The 25480-nt window shown below is 38.3% G+C and overlaps 2 protein-coding genes across 2 annotated transcripts; one reads left to right on the top strand and one right to left on the bottom strand.

Moving 5' to 3' along the window:
* The first annotated feature begins 1457 nt into the window (after positions 1–1457).
* LOC145912943 (cubilin-like) lies at positions 1458–21540 on the top strand. Its single transcript, XM_083000414.1, has 42 exons — positions 1458–1580; positions 2233–2414; positions 2708–2876; positions 3275–3361; positions 3627–3808; positions 4362–4512; positions 4806–4844; positions 5030–5211; positions 5534–5675; positions 5825–5899; positions 6198–6391; positions 6796–6967; positions 7141–7325; positions 7511–7658; positions 7723–7758; positions 8435–8619; positions 8848–8995; positions 9384–9434; positions 9668–9849; positions 10371–10515; positions 10575–10637; positions 11027–11202; positions 11578–11728; positions 11870–11902; positions 12109–12296; positions 12688–12850; positions 13220–13410; positions 13920–14082; positions 14536–14738; positions 15022–15181; positions 15362–15552; positions 15972–16134; positions 16621–16823; positions 17274–17436; positions 17842–18015; positions 18802–18975; positions 19031–19087; positions 19517–19685; positions 19746–19824; positions 20114–20259; positions 20733–20838; positions 20900–21540. Exons 1-42 carry the CDS (start codon positions 1493–1495, stop codon positions 21011–21013), a joined length of 5973 nt encoding a protein of 1990 aa, XP_082856540.1. The 5' UTR covers positions 1458–1492; the 3' UTR covers positions 21014–21540.
* Positions 21127–24620, bottom strand: LOC145912945 (uncharacterized). Its single transcript, XM_083000416.1, has 10 exons — positions 24468–24620; positions 24172–24408; positions 23489–23635; positions 23013–23159; positions 22801–22950; positions 22588–22734; positions 22371–22529; positions 21888–22024; positions 21338–21395; positions 21127–21266 (listed from the first exon to the last, which is right to left on the bottom strand). The coding sequence occupies exons 1-10, from the start codon at positions 24583–24585 to the stop codon at positions 21205–21207; spliced, it is 1362 nt and encodes a 453-aa protein (XP_082856542.1). The 5' UTR covers positions 24586–24620; the 3' UTR covers positions 21127–21204.
* Positions 24621–25480: the final 860 nt, after the last annotated feature.

Below are 25480 nucleotides of genomic sequence, written 5' to 3'. Positions count from 1 at the left end.
TCCCGGCAGCATATCACGTTTGCGACCGCTCATAATCCGATTAAAACAATTCCATGTTATTTCTTCATTGCAATATACATTTGGCGTGGTAACTTACTGCGTATAGCTTGGAACGTTGTGACGGTTAATGTTTAAGTGCAACAGTGGAAGCGGATAGAGTACAGTGCTCTGTGGCAACTTGATCTTAAATTAAATCAAAAAATTTATAAAACTAAATCAACAGCTCAGTAACTTGAATGACTGCTACGTTAGTGTGTGTTTTGTGACTAGTCGTATCAGCTACTTGGAATTTCTAGCGATTTTGCTGAGTATTTTGAGACTGGCAAAATATACATTGGGCTGTAATTTACGAATTCCTACTCTGAGAAATATCGTTTAGTTGCAATATATGCGTCTGCAGTATATGCGTTTTTGTGGCTTTCCTGCATAAACAACTTCTGAGTGGATCAATCGTCGTGCGCGAAATATTTGTCTTATCTGTACGATCGGTCTTCTTTGTCCACCAAGGGCCGCAATTTCTCGAGATTAGGCTCGTGCCAGTGGGCCCAAGGGCAGCGCTGCTTTACAGAAACAAAACTATGTTTGGTCTTCCAGGCCGTAACACTATGTGCGCTCTAAGAATAGAACGAGCTCCTACAACTGTCATGGAGTGCAAGGGACGGCGATTTTTCTGTTCCGTATCCTTGATTATGTAACGCGGAACAATACAGAGATCTTGTGAGATGGGGCATGATTCATTAGCGAGCGGAGATAAGATTTGAGGCATGATGTACTCCGACAGATACATTTTTTAAGGGTTTTAGGGAGAAGGATATTTTGCAAAGCAGCTTTTGTGGAGGTCGGGCGATGTCGTGGATCCTTGCACTGTAGACATAGTGAATGATAATTCGATTGCTTTTGGATCTGTGTCTGTATGTTTCCAAAAGAAAAAGGTTTATGCAAACGTTTGTATTACGGGATGTTTGTTTTGTCAGAATTGTTACGTTTTGTTTGATTGGCTTGTCTGGCACAGAGTTTATCGGGAATTGTGTCTTTCCTCCAAACTTACAATATTAGTTAACATTCTTCGAATTTCACATTGTACCTTATGTTTGTGTCAGTATCAGTAATGCTGTGGTATAAGAATATGATGAAATGTTGTCGTTTACTTTAAATTATCAGTGGAAGACCTGCACATTATTTGTGTTATAATCCAATTTCTTTAATGCGCCGTGTCAGTCTCAGGTCTATAACTTTAGTAATTGCTTGTGCACTGTTATGAAAGACTGGCTTTAGTAATTGTAACTTTAGTAATTTCATTTGCAGCACCCGATGGAACGAGTTTAAGCTCGCGAAAGCTCGTGCAAATAAAGTTTTCAAACAGTCGGTTTGTCCAAAAAAGTGCACCAACAATTACTAAAATGATTTGTGTCACTAATTCCAATCGAAACTAAATCTTTTTGCATATAAATAGATCTTAACAAATAGGTATTGTTGCACTGTGTTTTGCGCTATGCATCTGCGCCAACCGACTAAACTATTTCAAATCCTTCTCGTCAACTCGTTCTTTCTCCTCACTTTTGTGTCGGCCCAAGATTCAGGTAAAATAAATTCGTGTTTTTATCCGACCTTCGATAAGTTAACATTTATCATCAGGCTCATGAAAGAAGCCCCTGTTGTGGCAACGATTTAAAAATGTTATGTTTAAAGTCACGCAGCTGCACGCAAAGGCCCAGTGTTGATTAAACTTGATAAAGTAGCGCAAAATGTCAAACTCAAGTTTGCAAGTGTGTTTTGGCTCCAAGTGTTGTCTGTGACCTTTTCGCCGCACAGATTGTGGTTGTTTTTTTACCTTTATTTTTTTTTCGAAACAAAATTATGACTCGGCCTATTTTTTTTGCGACCTATTTTTTACTTGCATTTTTTGCCGACTGGGCACAACGGAATTAAGCTTTTACCGAAATTCTTTTGTTTACTGAACAATTCCACACCCCATTATCAACAAATTCACTTACGCTAAAGGGGCTTTAGGCTATGCAACAGCAATATCTCTGAAATAGAGGAACAAAAATGACAATTTTGCGAAAAAACAGCGATGCTACAATTAGTTCAATCGTTCGGGGGAGGGCATTTGCTTGTTTTTTTTTTTTAATTTTCTGACAGTTTTGCCATTAAATGCCCCCTACTCCCCAAAATAATTTGCGTCATCAATTTCTTGTGGGAAAGTGAGCGTTAAACAGTAATTTCTTTCAGAATGTGGTTCCCTGGATCTTACTGCGTTACCGACAGTGACCCAAACAATATCATCTCCGAATTTTCCCTCGCCGTACGAACCAAGCGTTAACTGCTGGTGGATTATAAAAGCTCCAAGTCATCATAAACTTCTCATCAATATTGTGAGCTTCAAAACGGAATTTTGTTGCGACAAGCTTAAGGTGATAATTATTATTTTGTTCTTCTTATATTTGTTTTGCGTTCTAAAAAAAACTTTTTTGCGTTGTAAAAAAGTGAAATCCGCAAACACATTGCTGGTTAGGTTTCATGGTAATATTATTAAAACAGTCTGAAACAAAGGAGTTATCCAAAAAAAAATTTGGCGTTTCGTCATTAAAAACTCCTGCAAAAAAATAACTAAAAAAATACGTAAACTTGTATCTTTTGCGTATCGGAATTTCAAACAATGAACGCTTTCTTGTGATTTACAACAGGCTGCTTATTTTTCCTATAGGTTTACGATTCATCAACCACAACCAACAATGCAAATCTTCTGATTCGAACGTTAGCGGGAACTGTTCGTCCGACTCAATTCTCCTCTGACAACAGCTTCGTTGCTCTCAATTTTAAATCGGATTCATCTCTAAACTTTGCCGGTTTCTCCATTACTTACACTGCTCAAGGTGACCTTTAAACCCATAAAATTGTAAACGCCATGCGAGTTGTTACACAGAATAACTGTCCAATCTGAACTCTGAACTCATTGTGACACAATAAAATCGATGTGCCAAACAACAGCACGCGAGTGATGAACAAAATTCGATTTTCAGACAACCCCTGTGTCTGCTACTGCCGCCTTTTTATATTGTATGGCATGTTCTATGATGGGCAATGGCCCCCGCTGGATCCGTACTATTGTAAATATTGTCACCCGAAAAATAAATATCAAACGTACCTTCTTGCTGTAACCATATTTTTTATTGTTACCAGCTGACTCCAGTCTGAAAGTTTTAAAATATTGACTTCAAATGTGCCTTTTTTGATATTAAATGGGTTTATTTGTAACACACATTGTTTGTAGAGGAAGCAAGTGCTTCAACTTTACCCCAACAAGATGAGGCTGCGTTGACCACAACCATTGCAACAACCACTCCACCAAGGAGACAGGGTGAGGAAAACATAATATTATGTATTTTTTTAATCAACATACAACAAGGCAAACAATCTTGTAACTGCACAATATTTTACACCTGCAATTGTGTGAGAGATAGTTGTACATTTTACTTGGGCGTACTGGTTTCACATTTTGACAATGATTAAGCTTCCCAAGTTGTATGACAGGTACTGAAGCCATTTTATGTTCAGACACTTACAGTTCTTGCCACCAATCATACTGAATTGTTTAAATGAAAAGTTTTATTATTTTTTTGCAGATGGTGAATGTCAGAGAGATGTGCTTGCCGCAGCGGAAGCCAAACTTATCAATCCGCCTGGCTATCCTGGGCTATACAGAAGCAATCTTGAATGTGATTGGTTGATTATTCCCCAAAATGGAGAAAGAGTTCAATTAAGTATAGGCTTAATTGACACCCAAACATGCTGCGATATTATAGAGGTATATATCCCTATGGAGGCTTTTGGTATATTCCAATGCAGTATTGGATTTAAATTCCTGTTCGGTTTTAAAATTACCAATGCAGCCGAAAATGACAAGTATTTAATCTTTTCAAATCTCCTGCACTGATGAGACCTTTTAGGTCCAAACAGGGGCCATCTGTCTGCAGCTTATACACATTTAATCTCCTCAATTAGCAATCCTTGTTAAATAGCGGAGAGCAACTATTTTTGCTCATAACATTGTGTAACTTACATTTGAATATTTAATACTGGCAATGCCTGTTAGCAATCTTCTTACTGCCAAAAGACTTGACTTACATAATGTAATTACATGGCAACAACGTTTTTGATCATAGATTACGAATATTTTAATAAGTGACAACACCTGTTATATTTGTGAAAACAGAGTTTTTTTTGCTGTCAAGATATCGGATTTAAAAAAAAAAGAATTTCAAACAAATCTGATACCAAATCACTGACAGCCATGACCGGAAATTCAATTATTCAAAAAATTTCCATCCACAAAACTTTCATGTTGTAATTTCATGCAGGTGTTTGAGGGAAATGAAAAACTTTCGCGTTTAAGTGGAAGATTGTTGAATGTTGAAAGATTTATTTCTTCTCCAAACTCTCCTCTCAGAATCACATTTGACTCGGATGTTTCTGTGAACAGAGCTGGCTTCAGGATGGTTTACAGAAGTGGTAATTTGTTGTTTTTTTACAACATATCAATGTTGTCACAAACTAGGTTAATCCGAAAGTAAATCAAGTGTTTGTAAGTTTTTATTATAACATATTCTAGTTTCTCAAGATTCACAGGCTTCGCAGCTTGGCTGCAATGCCTTGGCTGCGAAGCCTGTGAACCTTATGATCAGAATATTAGTGCTGTGATCGCCAAATATAAAGGGCCTGCGCAGTGGGGCGATCCCGCCTTGCTATGCGTAAGCATTGCATTACTTCTGCTAGTTTCTCAAGCTTTTTATGTGCTTTTTCAGTGCCAGGAAGTGCAACAGCAGACCCTCTTTCAATTTACGGTAAAAAAATCTTGCATTTAAACTCTACATAAAAGCTGTACTTAGTTAAATAAAAATATTTGAAAACTCGATTTTGCCTTCACAAGCGAATTTCATACAACCTAATACCTATCTTAATAAATTGGTGCCGCTGGTGTCTGCCACATGTATGGAACTAGTCACATTAATAGTGTAATATCATTTAGCTGTGTGTGGTGAAAGTTTGGTGGCTACTCAACGTATCCAAACACTTACTTCACCAAACTGGCCTGGAAGATATCCCCAAGGCATCCGATGTGTTTGGACAATAACTCGTAGCATTCAATTCCTTTCAATTGATGTAACACTGGAAAGATTAAGAACACCACGATGTTGCGACTTCTTAGAGGTATAAACATACAAAAATCCACAAACCAAAACAATGTTAGGTTGATTAACAAGTTTAAAATTGACCAGAAACACTTCTTGTAAATTTTGTCTTTTTAAAATTTTTCTTATAATTTGTACAACCATCATATTCAACTTAATAAAGACCTAATTTAATTTACTGTTGATAATTTTTGCAGTTCACTGATCCTTATGGCTCATTTGCTTCCATCTTCTATGTTTTGAAAATAGAAACATTATTTGAAAATAAAGTATACAATTTAAAATTTGCAAAAGAGCAGGTTTTTTGCAAAATTTCTCAACAAAATTCTTGATTACAACAGATACAAGATGGTGGAACAAGGTTAGCACTGCTCAGTGGAAATGCATTTTCACGGAGGTTTACAATTAACGATGAAGCGAGAATAATTCTATTGACCAACTCTTCTAATCCAGGAACTGGTTTTCGAATCAATTTTCGACAAGGTAATAACAACTACTTCAAAATTCCTGTTGCTGCCAGGCATATTGCATTGTAAAAATACAGTACGTTTATGCCAGAAGATCAGTACATTCTTCATTTAACTTGGGGTAATTTGTAACTATGGTTACTGAATATTTTCTTGCATATGAAGCTGCTCGTCGAATTGTTACAACAACTCAAAGAACAACGACGTCCACTGTGGGGCCTTCTATAGCAACGACAACAGGTATAATATTGAGAAATGACAGCCAGGTTTCTGACATGTGTCAATTTGTTTGTTGGATTTTTGTTCATTTTTTGAATGTTATTTTTATTGATTTTATTGACATTATCAACAGTTATTTGCAATAAAGCTCAAGAAGAAACCCCTTAAGACATTGTAGACATTTATTCATCCAGTAGGTCATTGTGGCAATTTTTTGACCTTGGTGTGTGATTGGGTTAAACCCAGATGTTACCATGTTCTGGAGTCTATTATCATAATAAGTTTTGCTGAGTTAAAAAGTGATAATAATTTCTTTTAGTTCGCCCCATAACATCATGCAGTGAGTCACAGTTGAATGCACACATTGGTCGGTCCACTCCAATGATCATTTCTCGAGAAATTGGCTTGTCGGTTAGTTCCAACTGTTGGTGGACAATCACAGCACCAACATCATACCACGTCAGGATCACCTTCACTTCATTCACTCTGGATCCTTGTTGTGATTCCATAATTGTAAGTTTTACTTGATTAAAGAAAATTAATTGTGTATAAGCTGCAGACAGATGGCCACTGTTTCGACCTAAAAGGTCTCATCAGTGCAGCTGGCGTGACAATCAGACGACTTTGCTGACCAAACGCCCAAGCAAAGACTTTCGCTCATTTTGCTTATCAAAAAAAAAACTTATTTTGTTTTAATAGTTTTGTTGTGTGCAACATCCATTTGTTTTAATATCTTTCCCTTGTAAGTATTTTTTTTTATTTATGTTTCTGGTGTTCTACATTACAGATGTTTCTTCATTGTTGGTAGGTTTAAATGTTGAAGATAAATTTAAACGTTCTTTTATTCATTGCTACTTTTTTGTTTGTCATCCTAAGTCACCAACAACTTTACCAGTAAAGTTTGAAAATGCTTGTAGGTCTATAACTCGCGGAGTCAATCACATTCTCAGTCCTCGATCATAAAAGAGTTTAATGGAAATGAACCGTCTCCTCAAGTTGTGTTCTCCGACCAAAGTTTCCTGACCTTGTTTTTTCATATTGACACTTTGAATACTGTAAAAGGATTTGAAGCCTCTTTTGATGCTGTTGGTAAGTTGTCTGTGCTTAGAGCTCTGTATGGTAATTAAACAAGGCTGTTGAATTGTGGTGAATGGTATAAAATATTGAGGAATTTTTGCAATAGAGTAAGTGGGTTAAATGGTGTATTTTATTTGTGAGTGTTTTGTATTTTGCGTGAATTTTAATGCTTCTTTTGTACACAGAGCATGCATGTGGGTTTGAGTTCGTAATTCCAGATGGCCGAGTTTATGACTTAAATTCACCAAACTATCCTGAAAACTATCCTTCATCGATTGTTTGTGAGTGGAAAATATCAACGCTCCCTGGAAATGTTGTGCAATTTACCATCGGGGAACTGCAGTCAGAACCATGTTGTGATTATCTTGAGGTAAATCTATGACCTTTATGCATTTTTTATAGCAGAAAAAATAAAAAATATTCTCAACAATGCTTTTATTTGATTATACTTTTAATCAAAAATTTTTTTATTTTTTTCAAGGGCAAAAAACAGTTGTCTTTAAAAAAAACTATAAAAAGTAAATTTTTAAAGTAATTATTTTGTTATATTTGTAGATCTTTGAGGGGAATCGTCAAGTTGATAAGTTAAGAGGAAAAGTTGATGAAATCCAATTTACCTCTGTAGACCACAGAGGTTTTCGAATAAGGTTTCTCTCTGATAAATCTGTCGAACGCAAGGGTTTCAGAGGCGTATTTTCCTCCTGTAAGTGACATTTTTTAGTCAATGTTCTTCTGGATTTATATAAAAATTGTTTCCTCTTCTACAGCCCCAGTTGACGATGTAAAGGAATTAACAGTCCCATGTACGTATATTTGCAAACTAAATTCAATAAATAAATGTGTAGTTACTTTACAGTTGTCAAAACTTAACTATGGTGGAAAGTATTGCTGGAGTTTTGTCTCAAACTGACTGCTGGCTAATTTCTGTGAACTAGTATTGCTCATAAAACTTATGTCAAAAGAAGCGAAATTGCTGTGATTTTCAATTGATGTTTTAACAAAAAAATGAGTCACGTTATGCATTTTGCACTTTTGCCACTGATGATTCATATAATTGCCCAATTTATTTATTTACTTTGAGATATCAGGTTGCAACTGCTATCGAGTGGTCACTGTTGAAATTTGATACCCTGCTGATTTTGAGAGTTTTTTTGGGGGAAAATACTTTTTGCTCATATGCAGTTAAACACCTCCAAAACTCTTTGCATGTTTAAATTTGTGAAGCAGCTTTTCTGTAGTTTTCTCTTCCCCAAACTAATTTACTGCCCAAAATTGAAAAAAAATTGTGAAAATTACTTTTAAGACTTATAAACTCGACTTTATTATTGAATAGTTGATAGTGGCTATGAACTACCTTTTAAACATATTTTTCCTAATTTATCTTGCACAAGCTAAGATTGCCATAAAGCATAACAACTGCATGTTTCAAACCATAGCTACAAAGCCAAGGTTGTAATGCAGTATTTAAAATACTTACAGCTGATTGTGGTTATGAGATAACAGCTAGTCGCAGCCCTCAAAACCTTACGTCTCCTGGATGGCATGATGGGGTTTACAGCATGAATCTTGACTGTTATTGGACGATCGTGGCTCCAACCATTGGATTTCAAGTGTTTTTTAGTATTGTTGATGGAAGAACAGAAACATGTTGTGATTATGTTGAGGTTGGTTGGAATTTTACTTGACGTTAATCTTGTTTTGTTGTATTGCTATTTTTCCACATTTCTTTGAGCTGGTTTCTGTGTTACTTTCTGTTGTGTTATGTTTGATTTTGTTTGTTAAGCTTAAATTGTATTATAATTTGTCTTTAGCGTTATTTATTGCATTGCTGTTATGCGTTACTTTTATGAAAATAATTACACTGTGTATGATAACGATTATCCTTCTTGCAGATTTTGAGTGAAGGGAGGGTTTTAGACAAACTTTCTGGCCCGTTCACTGACCCCACTCTGTTTGTTTCAACAAACCAAAGTCTGAGAATATATTTTCATTCAGATCGATCACAAGCATATCAGGGTTTTCGAGCAGTATTTTATGAAGGTCAGCATTGGTTATTACTATTAAAGCTTGCCTTGCATACTCATTTTTGATCTATTTTGTGACATCAGTTTGGAAAGTGTCAATAATTGCAAAATTCAGTAATATTGTCATAAAGCTGAGTATAAAAAGACTGGCCCATATTGCTATTAACATTGTCTATCTATTTGATGCCTTTAAAATGACATTGAGAACGGAATATGTAAAACTATGTTAATGCTTTTTAAGGTTTTTTAGACATGACAATGTTAATAACAATATGGGCCAGTCTTTTTATACTCAGAATTATGAGAAAATCCGTGACTTGTGTTCCTAAAATTATCATAAAGGATCTATGATAAACTTTTTTCAAGCCACTCATTTGTAGATTATTAATGAATATTTTTGCTAGGTCCCCCACCTACCACACCAGTAGCAACAACATCTCCTGTTGCAGAATCAAGTGAGTTAAATATACATATTCCTGCAACAAGATTATTGGATGACTTTTTTAAATAAATTCTAATTGATTTTTGCATTTTCAATTGTTATTTGATTTTTCATCTAATATTATTTCATTAATTATGCTATTTTTATTCTTTTACTTTAAATTTACCTATAGGTTGTAGAATTCCAGTTTTTGACAAATTCTGAAAAAAAACTATTTTGCTGTAATTTTTTTACTTATTTTTTCAGCTGATTGTGGTTTCACGGCGACAGTGAATGGAATAATCCAACAATTTTCATCCCCAAACTATCCTGAACCATACAGCGCCAATGCCTTCTGCGAATGGAATTTTATTTCATTCGATCCCAACTTCCTGGTCAAGTTAACATTCTCACAGTTTCACACAGAGCCATGTTGTGACACTGTACAGGTACATATGAAAGTCGTGTAAGCTTGTGAAGTTAAATACCTACACTTTATCAAAATACTGTCCGATAAATGTCAATCCTTTGCATCATCTCAAAGGTGTGCTGATATCACGTGCTGTTTTTGTTTTTGACATGGACACTTATAAAATCTTAGAGGTTAGCCAATATGCCTGTTGGTAAGCACAACTGGTGCAGTCAGTTTCAGTCATCAAGTATAGCACTAATGATGAACATAGTTGTAATTGAAATGTCTGTTTAATATGTCAAGCATCTTAGCTTTGGCTGCTTATACTAAACCTGTTTGAAAACATTGGTGGGGCTTAAATAACAGCTTTAAGAGTCTTTTTTGACCAATAGGGCTAAAAAAGAACTGATTTGTTTATGAGGCAAAAGCTCTTGGAAAATGAACATGTAAATCTCTTACACAATATCATAGGTGAACTAATATCATATGCTAAAAGCTCTTGGAATGAATGCCAGTTAAAATGTTTGTAGAAACTCTAACATTCCGTCTGGTTTTTAGATATTGGAGGGAACAGAGGAAGTTGAAACCCTGAGAGGAACACTGTCGTCTGTCGTTTACATTTCCAAAGGAAATAATGTTACCGTGAGATTTCGGTCCGACTCGAGCGACCAACGTCGAGGTTTCAACGCCACATTTGTTAGCAGTAAGTTGTGGGTTCGAATCCCGCCCGAGGTTGCTGTAATAATGTCTTCTTTTTCTTAGTTTCGGAGGACGAAATTGAAACTACGACTGCTGCCGTCCAACCAACTTTAGCTGCCGGACAAAGTATGTGGCGGATTTGTTAATTAAACTAATTAAAACCAAGTGAACTCTTGACACACCTAGGTTGTCAGATAGTATTGTGAAGGGCGAACAAAACACCATGCATTTTCGTGAACTAATTAAAACTCGCTCAGTTGAATGTTTTAGTTTGTGCGCGTTTAAATGCCCGCAAAGATTCTCACAAGATTCCTAATTCTCTGTACAGTTTGTGGTTGTAGGATTGTTGCCTTGGCAACCCCTAATTATTTAGAAAATTTGTGACTTTTAAGGTACTGTTGTGTAGAAAACTTGTCAAACGACCGATATTGTAACCTTATTGTCACCAATAAATCACTGAAAAGACGTTTAAACCTTACAAGTACCCCCTGCTAGGTGACTGTTTCTCTATACAGGCTGTGGTTACGAGATTGTCGCCTTGGAAACGCCTCACGACTTCATATCCCCTGGTTGGCCACTCCTTTACCCGTCTTCCGCTTCTTGCAACTGGACAATTACGTCCGCACCCGGTTGGAAGATGTACATTAACTTCACATCGTTTGAGACGGAAAGGTGTTGTGATATTTTGACGGTAAGTTGGCTGTGATTTAGTGTTGGGTGTGAACAAAAAATTGAACAGTGAACGCGGAAAAAAACTTGATTGCGGGAAACGTCATTTGATGTGCAGAATATCGTGGGTTCGAATCCCAGTGTGGTTGATTCGTTCTGCTGCATATACTACTCCTTAAAAAACAGAACTAGTACTAACTGTAGATCGAATGGATTTTTATGGTACTTATCATAGAAGCATATACTTATGTGACGTTGCTTGTGTTTTCAGTAAAACCAAACCCCAAAAAGTGATTCCGAATGAAAAACTATAGAAAATAAAAGAACAAGGAACACTACAAATTATTTATCTAGCTGAATATCATCAGACAACTGTGTTTATTTGGGGTGATTTCAGATTTCCGACGATACTGGACTTCTCGGTTCATTTGGCGGAGATCTGACGTCACAACTACCGTATTTGATGACGTCACAAACCGAATTGTTTCTGCGATTTGTTTCGGATAAAAATATCAGGAAGAGCGGTTTCACGGCGATATTTGGAGCGAGTAAGTTTGCTTGAAATTTACACTTTTTGAAAGAGAAACAAAATGTTGAAATTCTTCTGTTACAAATCCGAAGTTGTATCACAAGATTTGCAATTGATAAATATAATTGGTATCGCCAAAAATGCTTGTTCTAATTTTTAGTTCCACCTCCAACTACCACCCCAGCCCCAACCAGTAAGTTCGGAGTTGCTTGTTTATTTGTTTTAAGCATGTATAAATCTTATTTTTTAAAAGTACGTTTTAAATAAAGACATTCCTATTTTTCTGCACTTTCTAAATTAAATTTGTTTATTGCTTATCCAGTGCAGTTACGTTACAAAAAAACTGTCCAAGCGTTTATAAAATAATGACATTCTTATATTGTTACGTCATTGTTGCAGCTCCCGCTTACGTGTGCGAAGAAAACGTCAACGTGACGTCATCGGTTGACGTCATCACGTCTCAGGGATTCCCATATTATTATGCAAGTATGACGAACTGCACGTGGACGCTGGTGGCGCCAGAGGGCGAGAGAATTCTCGTCAATTTCACGACAGTTTCGCTTGAAACTTGTTGTGATTACATTCAGGTAATGGTTGGGTGCTTTGGTCAATGAAAAGATTTTAAGCTTAGTTTTGGCGATTGTTCTATTGGTCAGGGCTGGTCAAGCTATAGGTTGCGACCCAATTCGGGGTCACCAAATGTTTTTTTTGTTTGCATAACAAATTGTTATTTTCTTAACAAATAAAAATTAAGAATCGCAGATCAAAAAAAATTGAGAATCCCTGCTATATATTTCTATAAGATTTAGAGCAGTACAAATACATTGATTTTAAATAGAAATCCTTTAAAGAAAGCAACGATTAATATATTTTTAGGCTTTATTGTTACTTCTACTGTGTAGTGGATCTTGTAATGTTCTCGAAAGTCAGCAAGTGTTTTAAAATCGCACCTGGATTAAAGGTGACATTTTGTGGTAGGTTTATGATGGCGATACTGAGGAGGTTTTGGACAAGTTCTCGCACGAAAGTCTTCCAGCCAATCAGCTGTACGTATCGTCTGGTCACGTGATGAAGTTCCGCTTTATTAGCGACGTGAATATAGCGGGCGAAGGTTTCATGGCGCAAGTTGGAACTCTACAAGGTGGGAAAATTCAAGTAATGCAACGTGAATTTGATGCCCCTAAAGTTTGTCATTGCGGCTTTATTAATAGATGAAAAAAAAACTCAAGGCTGACATTCCCACAACCCGTTGGAATGTTGTTTAATAGTAAAAAGTCTATTTGTAACGTTATGGACATCCATGGCTCCAATTCGCGGTGTGGTATGGAATGCTTTAAATGCGTATTCTAGTGCGTACATTTTGCAAAACACTAAGATTTGTCCTTGCCAAATTGTTGCATTTTAAATGCATGTTTTTCTGTGATACAGGATGGCTTCCTTAAAACCCTGTAGCTTGATTTTGATTCGTTTTTGCTGCAATACTCAATTAGATATTTTTATTGTATCTTAGACCTACCTGCATACACATGTGACTCAACGGTATTCGTATCGCCTGTTGCTATGCAACTCGCATCCCCTAACTACCCTCAAAACTACTCCGTTTCCACAACGTGCGATTGGACTCTTGTGACGTCACAAGGACGACGCGTCGTGGTGAATTTTACCGACTTTCAAACGGAAAGTTGTTGTGATTACGTTGAGGTTTGTGGTGCAAGTGTGTTAATGATTATCTTGCCAGTTTAATTCGCACACATAAAAAATTTAATAATCTGAAAATAAGTTGGACCGTTATTGGTCTGACAAACTGAGATGCTTACTGAGAAATTACCGAAATAAATTGTGTTATAAATAGCATTAGAGCCATTTGTAGCTGAAGTGTGAAGCCTACTGCGAAAGTCCTTCCTTGGCAATTTCGGCTATCGTAGATTTTATTTTCTTCCCATCCCGAATTTATTTTCATATCTTGTACGTAGTTCAGTCGGCAGAGCGTTTGGGCCTGGTTAGCCCATGGGGTCATGAGTTCAAACCTCACAGAAAGCTTGATTTTTCAAATTTTGCCCCGACTTGTGTGAAAAAGTGATTCAGCTTTGATTCAGCTTGGCTGCAATGCCAGTAATCCTATGAGCTATCAACGCACCATGATGGCAGTTTTGCGTCTTTTTAGATAAAATCTAACAATAATGTTGGTCAATTTGTTTTTGTCTATTCAGTTGCGAGATGCTACGAACGAACGTTTGATAGCGAAGGTAGATATGCACGCTGTTCGTTACTCCACTGTATTCGAATCAACTTCGTCGACGATGCGTCTTTCTTTCCATTCGGACAAGTCGGTTACCGATCGTGGGTTCCTAGCTACCCTGTATTCCACTCCTGGTTGGTACTTTTTACGATTATTGTACGGATTTAACAACAAAATTAGCTGAAGAGCATATTTCCAAAGGTTCGGTATGTCGAAAAAAATGTTCGGTCTATGGTTTCCATAGGATAATCGCATCGAAAGAATTTATTGATAACGAGATAATTGCAACATATAAATAATATGTAATAATATGTGAACACGGTGGCAAGTAAAACATCTTTTATTTTGAAGCCTTATATGAAATGTATTTTTTGTATTTTCTTCACTAATTATTCGTCAATGGATCGTGAACAAAAACACATAAACTAAAAACGGCAAAACCGTATAGTTTATTTTTAATCAGTACATGTAGAGGTTATAATAGTTTGGCAGTTTTTTCTACCATGTTAATTGCAAACTAGTTACGTTGAAGATATGAAAATTGCTTTTCACCGCTAATTGTTACGACATTGATACGTTATACACAGATGACTACGTTGTTAACCCCGGAGCTTGTGGATTCAACAGCGTGGCTGGCAATTCCTCCACCTATTTTCACTCCCCGAACTATCCCGTCGAATATCCGGCCAGGGCTGAATGCCATTGGTTGATTGTTTCGACCAATCAGAGTGAGCAAGTCGAATTGAACTTGCATGACTTCAGTTTCGAAGGAGATAGCGATTATCTTGAGGTTGGTGGTAAAATTATTTTTGTATTTACTGCAAATTGTTGCTTTGCAGACGGACTAAAGCCAAAAAATAAGTTGATTCTGTTCTATTTGTTGTGTAGTTTGCCTTGTTGACTGAACTGGATCCTCATTGACTTTATTGGGCCTTGGTTATTTTCACGTAGAGCTTATTTTAAATGTTGTAAATGCACGAACATGCAAAGATGATTAATACTGTGATTATTGTACAACAAAATCATAAATTCTTCATTAGAAAACTCTTTTGAGGTTGTTGCTTTTGTTACAGATTCGCAACGGTCGTACACAAACCTCTCCTCTCATTGGATATGTGAGAAGGGATCACTCGCAACAAGCTGTATTTTCATCTACCACCGGGGCTTTGTACGTTAAAATGCGAACCGACACCACTCATCAGTACAGAGGTTTCAACGCTTCCTACAAATTGGGTGAGATTGAAAGTTCGAAATTATTCTGCACTGACATCGACGACCATAAAAAATAAATCAAAATAATTGAAATTGCCTTTGTTTTGTGAGAAACATGTACGATTATCGAAAACCATGAACGTCATGTTACATATTTTGCTTTCTTTTTTTGCAATTTGAACACTTATTGCCATGTTTCAGTGCCCACCGAGCGCTCGTGCGGTTCGACGCTGCTCGCATCCGACATGCTGTCACAAATTCGCACAAGTAACGACTCGGGGATTTACCCGAACCTGCAGAACTGCACTTGGACGCTGACGGCGGATGAGGGGAAGGTGGTTGTCCTGAACTTTACGTTTATGAAGTTGGAAACTTGCTGCGATCGGGTGTTGGTGAGTTTAATCCCATGACCGTAAAGTATTGTATACGTAACTTGTCGATTCCGTAAACAGTACAATTTTCCCATAAATCAGTGTCACTTTGTTACCAGTGTATTAAGATTCAAAAGAAAATAATTTTTTTGTTAGTAAGACTGTGTTTTGGACAATTCCAGAACTAAAAAAAAAAGATAATTTAACGAACGTTGATAGTAAAGTTCCATTTAAAGTCAGCCATTCCAACCACAAGGGCAGTGCATATGCATTTGCAACATCTACATCCGTCCATTATTGGCATTAAAAAAGCTTTAGAGTAATTTAACCTATGCCCCCCTTGTGTGTTTGTATTTGGTTGAGGTGGCTTTCGTCCACGTGTTTCAGAACTACTTGCCTTCAATATTAATAGGGGAAAAATTATTATGTTATGATTACAGATTTTGGATGGATCAGAGGAACGTTTAATCGACAACACAACACATTACGGTCTCATTTCGCCACTTACCTACAGGTCATCCACTAATATATTAAAAGTGAGGTTTATATCGGATGATTCGATCGGTGATCAAGGTTTTATTGCTCAGTTCTCACAAGAAAAAGGTAAAAGCAACATTGCGGTTTTGAAATAAATTTTTTAAAAAAAAAGCTGTTCGTAGCGTTTGAGTGGATTTTTGTAGAAGGAAAAGTATTTCACTCAACCTCGTCATAAAATACTCAATATTTTAAATCAACAGTCAGTTTTTTTTTCTTTTTCTGCCGCGGATTCCCACAATATTTATAGTCATATAGTTCTGATCTTTACATTGGAGAATGCTTGAGTTTGTGCTCTAAGTTGTTTTGCAAATGTCTGTGGTTTTTTTGGGTTTCCCTAAACAGATAAAAGTTAACAAATAAACTTAAGAACGTAACTGACGTTTTTGTAAATCTTCAATAAATAATTCTCGCATGAAATTCTCGACTATTGCATTGGCTGTTTTGTTTGTATTGAAGGTCCACAAATAACTTCTCTGTTATCTTGGTGATCAAAAAAGTTTAAGAATAAGTTTTGGAAACACTGTTTTATTCCAATCTTCAAACTTTCCCCAGCTCCCGACGACCTGAACAGGGGGTCATGCGGGTTTACCCGGACCGCCACCCCCCACTCGTTCGAATTCAGTTCCCCTGGTTACCCGGTTGAGTACCCTAGCAACGCCGAATGTCATTGGCTGATCGTGTCACGTGATGAAGACAAACAAGTTCAACTCGAAATTCTCGACTTTCGCACGGAAAAATGTTGCGACTTTTTGAAGGTGCAAAATACTGAAAGTTGTTTATGTCACTCAGCTGCACCCACAGTTGATTACAGTCTTACATGAAAGAGCAGATGACTTACAATTATTTAATATAATTCAAATCAGGTGTACACACTGTTTTTATCTGTAAGATGTCATCAGTGCATCTGGTGACTGTGGCGCAGACTAGCTGGCACTTTGTGGTACCTTTCGGCCAATCGCCGATCCGTTGGGTACCAAACCAATCAAAACCAATCAACATAGACGAACCACGTGGAGCGCACTACGGCCAAATGACTGCTTGGTTTTTACCGAAAGGTACCACAAAGTTAAAATTTGTGTGCCTGGTAGTGTAAAAGCAGCTGCACTGATGAGACCTTACCTGAGAAACAGTGTGTACAACCTGTCTGTAATTCTGTTGGTCAGGGACGATATAACACAATGTCGAGTTCGAAAATCATTTCTCAGGTTTATGATGGAACAAGCGCCTTTTCGCCATTGCGAGCGTCTCTATCTGACGTAATACAATCACCTGATGACGTCATAACGTCCAGTTCTGGTTCTTTGTACGTGACGTTCAGTAGTGACGGAAGTGGAACTGCCGGGGGATTCCTGGCAACTTTTAAACTTGGTGAGTTTGAAAATATTACTTCGCACAAAACCCACAGTTGCCTGACTTTGTACTTTTTTGTGAGGATAGCAGGAAAGTCGACGAAAAGTGTTTACATTTGTAAGCTTTTATTTAAAAACCAAAACCCGGCGGGTCAAATTTAAAGATCCATAATGAGCTAGATAAGGCCACGTACTGTAATTTCCTTTGTCTGGAGTTATTTGAATAGATTATACTTTTTTATAAAGTGATAAGCTTTGTTGTTTTAAAGTTTGTTATATTAGTTTTCTGTTTTATATCTTTTTGCAAAAATCGTTCTGAGTTTTTTTTTAAAGTTTGGAAGCTCTTTCAAAAACGGATCGTGCAAGTTTGGTTACAAGTAAAAACCACTGCAATACTGCTTTAAGCAAATTCCACCTTCCACAGTTGAGATTGAAACCACGTACAGCAGCAGGTGTTATTCGGTTATGAAAGCCTTCTCTGACGCAAGACCCATCGTAAAAGTAAAGGAGAGGATGGAATGTCCGCCCAAACATCAGTGTCTCACTGTGAAGACGATTGCCGACGCCCAGGAAAAAAAGACCGGAGATTTATTTGAAGGTGATTACGTAATACGAGTATCTGTTGGGGTTGTAACCGAAACGTCTATATATGAGGATCTTCGAGACAGTTTATGTTGTTTCTTTTTTTATTTTAGGCTTAGTAGACAAAATCAATTCGTTTGCATTGTGCGCAAGAAAAACTGCTACATAAACAATAAATAAATGAAATATCTTGGGCACCGATAAAAACATAAACCAGATGTGACAACTCAACTCAGGACGGGTGTCAAATCATTTCATACCAAGTCATGGTATACTACACCCATAGGCGCCTAGTTTTCATTTTTCCAGGGGGGGCGGATATGTTATGACGTCATAATTTGTTATTAAGAAACACATTGTTTTTAGGTCTTTTTTCTTCGAACGTTACAAATGCGACGAGTTACATGGTTCGGACAGACGCGCGTAATAGCCACTCGTTTTTTTTTGACAAACCTGGGGGGGCGCCGCCCCCCTTGCCCCCCCGGACTAGGCGCCTATGACTACACCGCATTGTTCAAGTAACAGACAGTTTTTGGAGGTCTTTTTTTTATACGTTAATAACTAAAATCGCTCAATGATCGAGTTTAACAAAAAGGAAATGAGGCCATTATAAAGTAACATAGTATATAAGCTGAACATATAATGTATAATATGCACGCTTGTCTTGTGTTGTTCACCTCAAGGTTATCACATCCGGCACCCATCTGTTATATCAATATGTCGAGCTGTTGCATTGTATTTTTCCACACAAAATTGTATAAACTTCCAAAAAAACACAATGGAACTGTTTTTATGACGTCAGCGAGTGTGACGTACGGGACGTGCGTTCCGTCGATAGCCTGCCCGGTGACGTCATGCGACAGTTTGATGACGTTATTGGAAGACGCCAACCTTCCGTTTCGGGCGAACTTTACCACGTGCGTGGTGGATTGTTGCAACGAAGACCTCTGTAACGATGACGGCCCTCCATTACACAGTAAGTTGTTCAGTGTTGAGTTTGTTGTAGATTTTATTATTCCGTGCTGTTGCAGATGTGACGACGACACCGGTTCCCACCACGAGCGTCCACGCCACCACCGACGAGAATGGTAAATTTAACATTAAGATTGCGACCCTACTTAAAATAAAATAAATGATGATAGTAATGTTTAAACCTTGACTTTGATTCAGGGACAATTTGTATTTTAGAAGGTTTAATTCCTTCTCGGTGTTCGTACTGTTTTTACATCAGTAAATAATAATAAAAATTAAGAAAGGAGCGCTGAGAAAAAGTGGATGTTTCAGGTTTAACAAAAATCGTACCGTGGAAGGGTTTGTTACCGACACTGAAAATATTATCGTTATACAGTTGGTTGCAATTTGGTTTCAAGATTTTTTTCCGGCAAAACTTTGAAAAAAATCTCAACAAATTCCTTCCTATTAAAATATTGGATTTTTAGGTTGTAGCTTTTATTTCCTTGCCACTTATATTCCAAACAAGCCTCTGTTACTTGTTAAAGGTAAACTTGTTATTTTAGGTTGTTGGCGACGGGAACAGGATATCATGTTCTTACTGGACGGGTCCGGATCGTTCACCGCCCTCGAATTCATGGAAATGTTAAAATTCGTCAACCACTTGGTGGCGGGCTTTGACCTTGAAACGACCCGCGTTGGGGTGATGCAATTTTCACACTGGTACAGACACAGGTGGGTGCGGATTTCTTATTTCAAGTAGTTGGACGTATTGTGATTTAATTTTTGGTACAGGCCGATGAATACGAGAAGTCAGACCTTTCTTAAAACTCACATTAGAATCGGACAATACAGGAACCTCGGGAGACTCCAGGTTAGACCGGGTTCCAACTGTTTGTATGTAGTAAGGTTATCGGTACATATAATTGCCCTGTGTGTACAGTTCACGTGTTAATATGTTTTTATGATGTTTATTGGTCGAATCTTTCCCCATTCTGTTGCAATAGCTTTGGCGGTTTCCATCTTATGTTCAATGAAACGTGATTTGTGGTATATGTTGTTTGTGTTTAGCAAAGCACGTTGTTGATGCTTAAATTTATTGTAGGTTGGTAAACCAACATATCAAAATAAATTACCCTTATTTCACGTTTTTTTTTCTGTAGAATGCGATCACTTCCATAAACCACCATGGTTACACAACCTACACGGCTCATGCCATTGAGAAGGCGATCACCATTGATTACCCTCATGCTGGGAAGTTTAGCGACCCTTGCACAACTAAACTCATTGTTGTCATCACGGATGGAAAGTGAGTTAAACCCTAACAGACCAAACCAGCAGTTTTTTGTAGATTTGTGAGCTTTCAAAAAAATCTTTTCTTTCTGGAATCTGCCAGACATATTGGTAATTCACACAGGGCTACTCTGGCAAAAAAAAACTATTTATTTTAACGTAGAAGTAGTTCATGCTATCGCATGATAGGACAGGATATGCACAGCTTGGTGATCAGAGCTATCGTATCGAGATCATTTGGTTCACTGGCATCGCCGCTAAGCTTAAGAAAGTATTGACGGCTGTGCCAGTAAAACTATTTATTGTGACCAACGTCACATTTATTGTGACCAACGTTCGGGCCGTTACTCAACAAACCACCACTTAAATGCTTGTTGAATAAAGACCGAAAAAATGATTTGGTTGGAATAGATATTTTTTGCCTGTGCACAAAAATATTGAACTGATGACTTACAGTACATTATTAATCTATTTACGCACACCCTACAGGGCAACTGACGCTTTTGTCCTTCCGACTACGACCAGCCTCGCTCGTGCCTTGGGTTTCACATTCTTTGCTGTTGGAATTAGCGAACACGGTACATCGGAATTACAGGTAAGATAAAGCTGGAATTATCCCTATGTGTTTACATGAATATGTTATTATTATTCGCCAGATTATAGCTAACGGTCAAGTGGGGAGTGACGAGCGGGTGTTCGTTGTACCTTGGGCCGATCAACTCAACACAATTTCCGACCAACTTTTTACACAACTCAATAACGTTGTCTGATGTCGCGACTCCGGGGAATTACCCTGCGACCTGGCTGTCACGTGACAATAGGGAGTTTTATTCAAAGATTCCCAGATTTTTTATATTTATAAATCTGTACAGGCGAAAAAAGGTATTGCTGCAATATACACTGCGCGGCGCCTGGCACGAACACATTTCGTATCATTCGGTTGCGTCACGCGGTGATGACGTCACGCGTAGTTGACCCGGTCGTCGCATGATGTCAGGTTCACCGATTCGTCGGTTTCGTTTTCTGCACAAAGTGTATGCGTCATGAAACAACTTACGTCACACTCCCGTAAATTGTTACGTCACAATACTTACGGCTTCTCATGTACCAGTTGTCGTCCTTGACGCGTTTGTAAGTACGAGAAAAACATCCCTGAGAAAAGATAAAGACGTTTGGTTTCTGTGCTGCCCAAATGACGACTTATTTTCTAAATTTAAATCCCACTTTTCAACATTCAAGTTTTCCACCTTGTAGTTTTCACGCTTGCCCAACGTAACGCCTTTTAATACATTCTGAACCGTTACTTTTTAACTCGGTCACGTTTTTTTGCATAATCGTTACCAGCACTCTGTCGGTACATTAGTTAGTGTATTGACGCCCGCTTCTACTACTTTTATCCTTGCTGTGTTAAGAGGGACCTGGGTTGTAACTTTTAAGTTAATTTGTAAAAGCATAGAGACCAGTATTATGTAGGAACAGTGGCCCAGCTGCTAAGTGAAGTTGTTAAAAAATCATGTTGAGCATGATAAGATTTTGCTTTCTTGAAATCACGCACTTGCTAATCGACAGTAATAAAACCGAATAAGAATTGGATAATTTTTGGTGTCGTTGCAAGCGTGAACAAAGGGGAATATTGGGTCTTACCCTCTTCCAGAGAAACAGTAGCAACAGAGCGAGGGAAACGGCCAACAAGAGTCCGCTCGTCACCAACAAGATCGTCGACCTTGAACGACCTTTCGAGGTGTTATCGGAACCAGCTTTCGGTACCGTCTTTGGAGGTGCTGCAATATAAGTAGTTTCATCATTAACCCTTGGTATATGCCGTGTGTGAAAGTGTTGGTCAATATGACTTACAGAAGCAAAAGGCGATAATGATTGAGATGCAGGCAGTTGTGCGCACTGTTTCGACCTGAAACGTCTCATCAGTGCAGTTGTAGACTATAGCCCTGAACTAGCAAGCAAAAGTGGAAACTTTGCCTGCTTGTTTAAAAGCTAGTTCTGTGCTACAATCACCAGCTACACCGGTGAGACATTCCAGTTCGAAACAGTGGCCACCTGTCTACAGCTTAATATGAGACTTTTTTTCCCAAGGTTTATCAATTATTTCATAACTGGTTACACAGGTACCTGTTGCCGGGGCAACGCAGCATTTTCTTTCCGGGGGTCCCCCGCACGCTTTGCTCGTATCAAAAACACCGTCACACGGTGATGACGTATGCTGACAAACACCGCGCGATGTCTTGCATTCCACATCGTATTCTTGCCACGAAGCTACGACCGATTCTCCTGCGAACAAAACGGGCTGGGTTAAGCGTGCTTAAACTAAGGCTTCAGTCGATCTTACCAAGCTCACAGCAGACGCGGTAAGCGGGACCCTGACACATTGTGGAAGACTTGGTTCCGTTACAGTGAATGCCCGCATGTACGCACTCGCCGAATGACGTCATACAGGTGGCTTCCAAGCTTGACCAGCCGCTGACGGTGACGTCAGCTGCATCAAAAGTACGGAAGTCGTTGTAAATTCGCAAACCTTTTTAATCCACGATGAAAAACTCACATGGAGCGCAACATTGCCTCACTTCCGGTCCGCCGCACAAACCCGTGACGTAACTTCCGCCATCGCAAGGTGAATGATCCGCTTGGCAAACCCCCCACTTCTCGTCACATCCTTCGTCCAATGTCCTCCATGTCTGCTGCTGGCTCACACCTGCATGACGTCACAATGCAAATATAGCTCGTTGAGTGGCAACGGTTTGCACGGAAACTCACTGGGAAGACAGCATCTTCTTAAAGTCGGTCCTCCGCAGGTTCCAGTTTGGTAAGTTCCCTGGCATGGGTTGGATCCGTGTTGACAAACACCTAGGGCTTGCTGGCAAGGTTCATCGCCAGCCGACCATGACGATACTTCTTCTGCGTCTGCGACAATAATCTCGTTGTTATTCACGTGTACACAAATAACGTGCAGTTTAACCAAGAAAGAGATGGGGTTTACTTCCAAATTTCTAAGTATAAATGTTTAGCGATAACAAACTTATAAATGTTGGTATCTAACTCAACCAGTGTCAAGAAAGGGATGACAGCTATAGCTTTGTATCTCCTTATTTATTGTCGAAACAAAACTAAGCAACAATCGGCTGTAATTTGTTTGAAACCTTTATTTCCAAGAACTTAACTCACAACTTTCAAATGACAACAATTGATAGATCAGCGCGTGGCCCTACGCACACCACGTGTGCAATACTTACTTGGCGAGCAGCACATCCTTATATCCGGACCTCCGCACTGTGCTTGGTCGTAAACCCCGTTACACGGCGTGCTGTCAATCTGACATACTCCGTATGCTAACGTACAACTTCCATCTGATTGAAACCAAGTCGATTCCTCCTTTTGACCTGCGTTTAATTAAATGTATTCCTATGAAAAGGCCGAATATTTTTTGAAGATTAAACATCGGTCACCAGTAATTCCATAACGAAAAGTGAAGGAGCTTGCGATAAACAATGTCATGTTATTGCCGATGGCATAAAGAAAGGCTGCGATTTACATTGGCTTGCAATCTTATTTGTAACGTCCTCTGTTGAGGTATGAAGAGCCAAAAGTTGAGAGCAACAAATGTGAGTCTACACCTTACTTAATCGTTGGTTTCAAACCCTCCTTGTAAAATTGTGCTAAAGGACGATTCTGGTTTGCGATTTGTCAGTTATTTCAATTCGTAAAGAAGGATTTACATTTTGTCATTACTGGCTTGCACATTACCACCCATCACTATGTCATCGATGTTCACGCTGTGTCATTAAGTATGATTGATATACATAATACAACCGATACATCAAACATAGCATTCCCTTTACTACAACATGAGTCGCTTTGTTTTGCGGAAATAATATTGTCACAAAAACCTTTCAACTAAGATTAAAAATCCACCTACTTGGAACACAACAAATCAACTGTGGTTTTCCACAAATCCCTGGAACAGCTGCATGATCGTCCGCGCACTTTTCCCCTTCATCTTTTGTTAAACAGGTTCCGTAAGCTTTGATGCACAAAGAATCGTCCGGCGCGGGCACCTGTGACGTCACCTCTGCCGCAGTCGTCTCAAAACCTGGTTGCGTTGTGACGTCATCATTTGCTTTCGTGGCTTCTTGAGTCGTTTCGATTTCTACAACTGAAAGTGCGGGGTTATGTGGAGTTCAAACAAGCCCGCGGTTGTTTACGTGTTGTTACCTGGTGAAGGCATTGTGGGTGAAGTTGCTTGAGGAGAGGTGACGACATCTTGGGTTGATGAGAGTGAAACGCAGAGTGACAGAACTACAAGCGTTCTCGTCGCTTGCGCAAAGGACATGCTGGCGTGAAAACACAAATTAAACAAAACTACAATCAGTATCTGCGTCACAAAGCGTTTAAACCGGGGTTAGATCTTATTCACTTGTCTATTTATTTTAACTGCAGTGATCAAAAAGGAATTCAACCCACTTATAAAACTTCTAAATATTGGTCAGTTTAGACTGTTGGGCCGCGGCTCAATTTTAGATGTGGTCATGGAACCAGGTAAGCGTTAAAAGCAACAAGAAACTGAGTCGCTTATTTGTTACCACAAGAAATCTGGGCTGCATAAAAAAATTACCAACTTAATTCCCTTTGAGACTTTTTTAAACCTGATGAAGCGAGAGGTACTCGCGAAAGCTAGTGCGCATTTTTGAATACAAAAGTCAGTCTTTTATAAAAGAATGCCAAATCAAGAGAATTAAGTTCGTTGACATATAAAGACTGACACAGCACGTTTAATAATTTGATAAAAAATTTATAAACTAGTGTAAACTGACGATTTTACTATCTTGAACCCCACAAAATCAGTGACAAATCAAAGGTAAAACAAAACGCCCAACACGCATGTAAACCAGAATGTAAAGGATTTTGACACACGGAGTCAGAATTAAAACCACCGTTTCCTGCATTGATGTCACAATGCACTGTTTCGATGTAATGCGAGCGCAAATGCGTTATGTTGACAAGCCTGCTCTGACATATCAATACAGTAGATGCCAAGTATATATTAAAACCAGATCGATTAAACCGCAGTAATTTACATCATTTCGCTGTTGTTCCAAATATAATTTAACGTGGTTTCGAATAACTCACTCCACAGAAACACCTTACTTAATATTCAAAGACGTCACAAACGGTGTTCTTATCAAAAGTTCGTAGCAGACAGATCTGTGGATGTTGATTTTACACAA

The sequence above is a fragment of the Ascidia mentula genome, chromosome 9 (genome assembly GCF_947561715.1).
Source record: "Ascidia mentula chromosome 9, kaAscMent1.1, whole genome shotgun sequence".
Taxonomy (NCBI): Eukaryota; Metazoa; Chordata; class Ascidiacea; order Phlebobranchia; family Ascidiidae; genus Ascidia; species Ascidia mentula.
The sequence above is the reverse complement of the archived record's forward strand: the minus strand, read 5'-3'. Positions and strand labels throughout refer to the sequence as shown.

Coding starts and splice junctions, on each gene's coding strand:
- LOC145912945 (XM_083000416.1), bottom strand. CDS start 24,585: ATGTCCTTTGCGCAAGCGACGAGAACGCTTGTAGTTCTGTCACTCTGC. Junction 24,409..24,467: donor ACCCACAATGCCTTCACCAG/GTAACAACACGT, acceptor CCGCACTTTCAG/TTGTAGAAATCGAAACGACT. Junction 23,636..24,171: donor GTTGATTTGTTGTGTTCCAA/GTAGGTGGATTT, acceptor AATTAAACGCAG/GTCAAAAGGAGGAATCGACT.
- LOC145912943 (XM_083000414.1), top strand. CDS start 1,493: ATGCATCTGCGCCAACCGACTAAACTATTTCAAATCCTTCTCGTCAAC. Junction 5,676..5,824: donor TCGAATCAATTTTCGACAAG/GTAATAACAACT, acceptor TTGCATATGAAG/CTGCTCGTCGAATTGTTACA. Junction 20,260..20,732: donor GTTGTCATCACGGATGGAAA/GTGAGTTAAACC, acceptor CACACCCTACAG/GGCAACTGACGCTTTTGTCC.